Genomic DNA, 2,093 nt, shown 5'->3' with positions numbered 1-2,093 from the left:
GGCACCGGGGACACCGGTGACCGACAGCCACTGCGGAGCCTGCCTGCCAGGGTGAGCCCAGCCCCACGGGGGTTGGGGGGCGAGGGGGGGGGGATGTCACTTGTGGGTCCTCTCCTGACCCTCTCCCCCACCTACTTCACTCCCACCCCACAGGTTTTACAGCCCTGAAGGGGAGAGGGACCCCCGGGGCCGGTGCCTGCCCTGCGCCGCCGCTCCCCGAAGCACCCCGGGGTGCCCAGGTGGGTGCTGGCTCCAGAGGTGTGTCCCCCCCCAAGTTCTGTGGGTGCCGAAAGAGCACGTTCCTCCTGGAGGACACCATGGGATGTGTCCCTCTAAGAGCAAGGCTGATGTCCCGTGGGGATGTGGCAGCTGAGAACATCTCCATTTGTGACACAAATGGCTCCCTGCTTCCCCCTGAAGCAGGGCTACTAGGGGAAAATGGGATTTAATCCCCCTCTCCCCCCAAAAAGCCCCTTTTCTGAGGTTCATTTGGTGCTTCCTTCAGGTTGGCGACGAGCCCGCAGCCCCGAAACGCCGGGACAGATGGTGGGGACCAACGGGACACGGGGGATGTTGAAGGGTGAGGAAGAGGAAGAGGAGGAGGAGGCAGCGGCGGCGCAGGCGGCCGTGTTGACCATCGTCCCGGTCTTCTGCGCCATGGGGTTGTTGGGCATCTTGGTCTGCAACCTCCTGAAGAAGAAGGGCTACCACTGCACCGCCAACATTCTGCGCCATGGGGTTGTTGGGCATCTTGGTCTGCAACCTCCTGAAGAAGAAGGGTTACCACTGCACCGCCAACAAGGACCCCCAGCCTGGTGGCACTGGTGAGTCCTGGTTGGCCATGGGCACCTTCTGGTGATCCCACCCCCATCCCACGTCCACCTCGCCTCTCTCAGCCCATCCCCGTGGCTTCTGGTCCTCCTTGTCCCAGGCATCTCTCCCCGCCCCTTGGTGGGGTTTATCCCCCATCATCATCGAGTCCGTCCCACCTCAACTTCTACCTCCAGGTCCCAGCTCCATCTACCAGCTGGAGGACCCCAACGAGGACACCATCGGGGTGCTGGTGCGGTTGATCACCGAGAAGAAAGGTCAGAAGGGGTCCCTGGGTGGTGGTGGTGGGGGGTGGGTGACACAGGCCAGACCCCTGTGACTTCCCCCTTGGTGTCCCCCCACCCGTAGAAAACGCCGCGGCGCTGGAGGAGCTGCTGAAGGAGCACCATGGCCAACAGGCGATGCCACCACCGGGCTACACCCCCCAGAATAAGTAAGACCTCCCCAAGGTGGCACTGAGGACCCCCCAACCATGGTAGGACCAACCCCATGGTGATGGCATCTCCTCACCTCCTTCCTAGGTTGTACCTGTCGTGCCGCGGGCACCTTCTGGTGATCCCGCCCCCATCCCACGTCCACCTCGTCTCTCTCAGCCCATCCCTGTGGCTTCTGGTCCTCCTTGTCCCAGGCATCTCTACCCCCCCTTGGTGGGGTTTATCCCCCATCACTGAGTCCATCCCACCCCCACCCAACTTCTACCTCCAGGTCCCAGCTCCATCTACCAGCTGGAGGACCCCAACGAGGACACCATCGGGGTGCTGGTGCGGTTGATCACCGAGAAGAAAGGTCAGAAGAGGTCCCTGGGTGGTGGTGGTGGGGGGTGGGTGACACAGGCCAGACCCCTGTGACTTCCCCCTTGGTGTCCCCCCACCCGTAGAAAACGCCGCGGCGCTGGAGGAACTGCTGAAGGAGCACCATGGCCAACAGGCGATGCCACCACCGGGCTACACCCCCCAGAATAAGTAAGACCTCCCCAAGGTGGCACTGAGGACCCCCCAACCATGGTAGGACCAACCCCATGGTGATGGCATCTCCTCACCTCCTTCCTAGGTTGTACCTCCTGCCTCAGTTTCCCCCAGCCTGCCGCCACCAGCAGCACCTCCACACGGTGCAGGGACCGGCCCCCTGTGCCCGCTGCAGCCAGAAGAAGTGGCCTCAGGTTCTACCATCCCTTGGGGCCACCACCAAGGTCCCCAAACCAGGAGGTCGCCCCGGTGAGGTCACCATCCTCTCCGTTGGCAGGTAAACCTGAACACCTGTAT

The 2,093-nt window shown here is 63.0% G+C and overlaps 1 protein-coding gene across 1 annotated transcript in view; it reads left to right on the top strand.

Annotated features, from left to right (window-relative positions):
- Nucleotides 1–2,077, top strand: part of LOC106896559 (tumor necrosis factor receptor superfamily member 19L-like) — a 4,393-nt gene extending 2,316 nt beyond the window's left edge. The window contains exons 5-14 of the mRNA XM_014956649.1: nucleotides 6–51; nucleotides 154–239; nucleotides 506–723; nucleotides 800–824; nucleotides 1,008–1,088; nucleotides 1,180–1,264; nucleotides 1,353–1,423; nucleotides 1,537–1,617; nucleotides 1,709–1,793; nucleotides 1,882–2,077. Of these exons, the coding sequence (XP_014812135.1) occupies nucleotides 6–51; nucleotides 154–239; nucleotides 506–723; nucleotides 800–824; nucleotides 1,008–1,088; nucleotides 1,180–1,264; nucleotides 1,353–1,423; nucleotides 1,537–1,617; nucleotides 1,709–1,793; nucleotides 1,882–2,077 (974 nt within the window). The remainder of the gene's footprint in view (nucleotides 1–5; nucleotides 52–153; nucleotides 240–505; nucleotides 724–799; nucleotides 825–1,007; nucleotides 1,089–1,179; nucleotides 1,265–1,352; nucleotides 1,424–1,536; nucleotides 1,618–1,708; nucleotides 1,794–1,881) is intronic.
- Nucleotides 2,078–2,093: the final 16 nt, after the last annotated feature.

The sequence above is a fragment of the Calidris pugnax genome, unplaced genomic scaffold (genome assembly GCF_001431845.1).
Source record: "Calidris pugnax isolate Ruff unplaced genomic scaffold, ASM143184v1 scaffold275, whole genome shotgun sequence".
Classification (NCBI taxonomy): domain Eukaryota; kingdom Metazoa; phylum Chordata; class Aves; order Charadriiformes; family Scolopacidae; genus Calidris; species Calidris pugnax.
The sequence above is the reverse complement of the archived record's forward strand: the minus strand, read 5'-3'. Positions and strand labels throughout refer to the sequence as shown.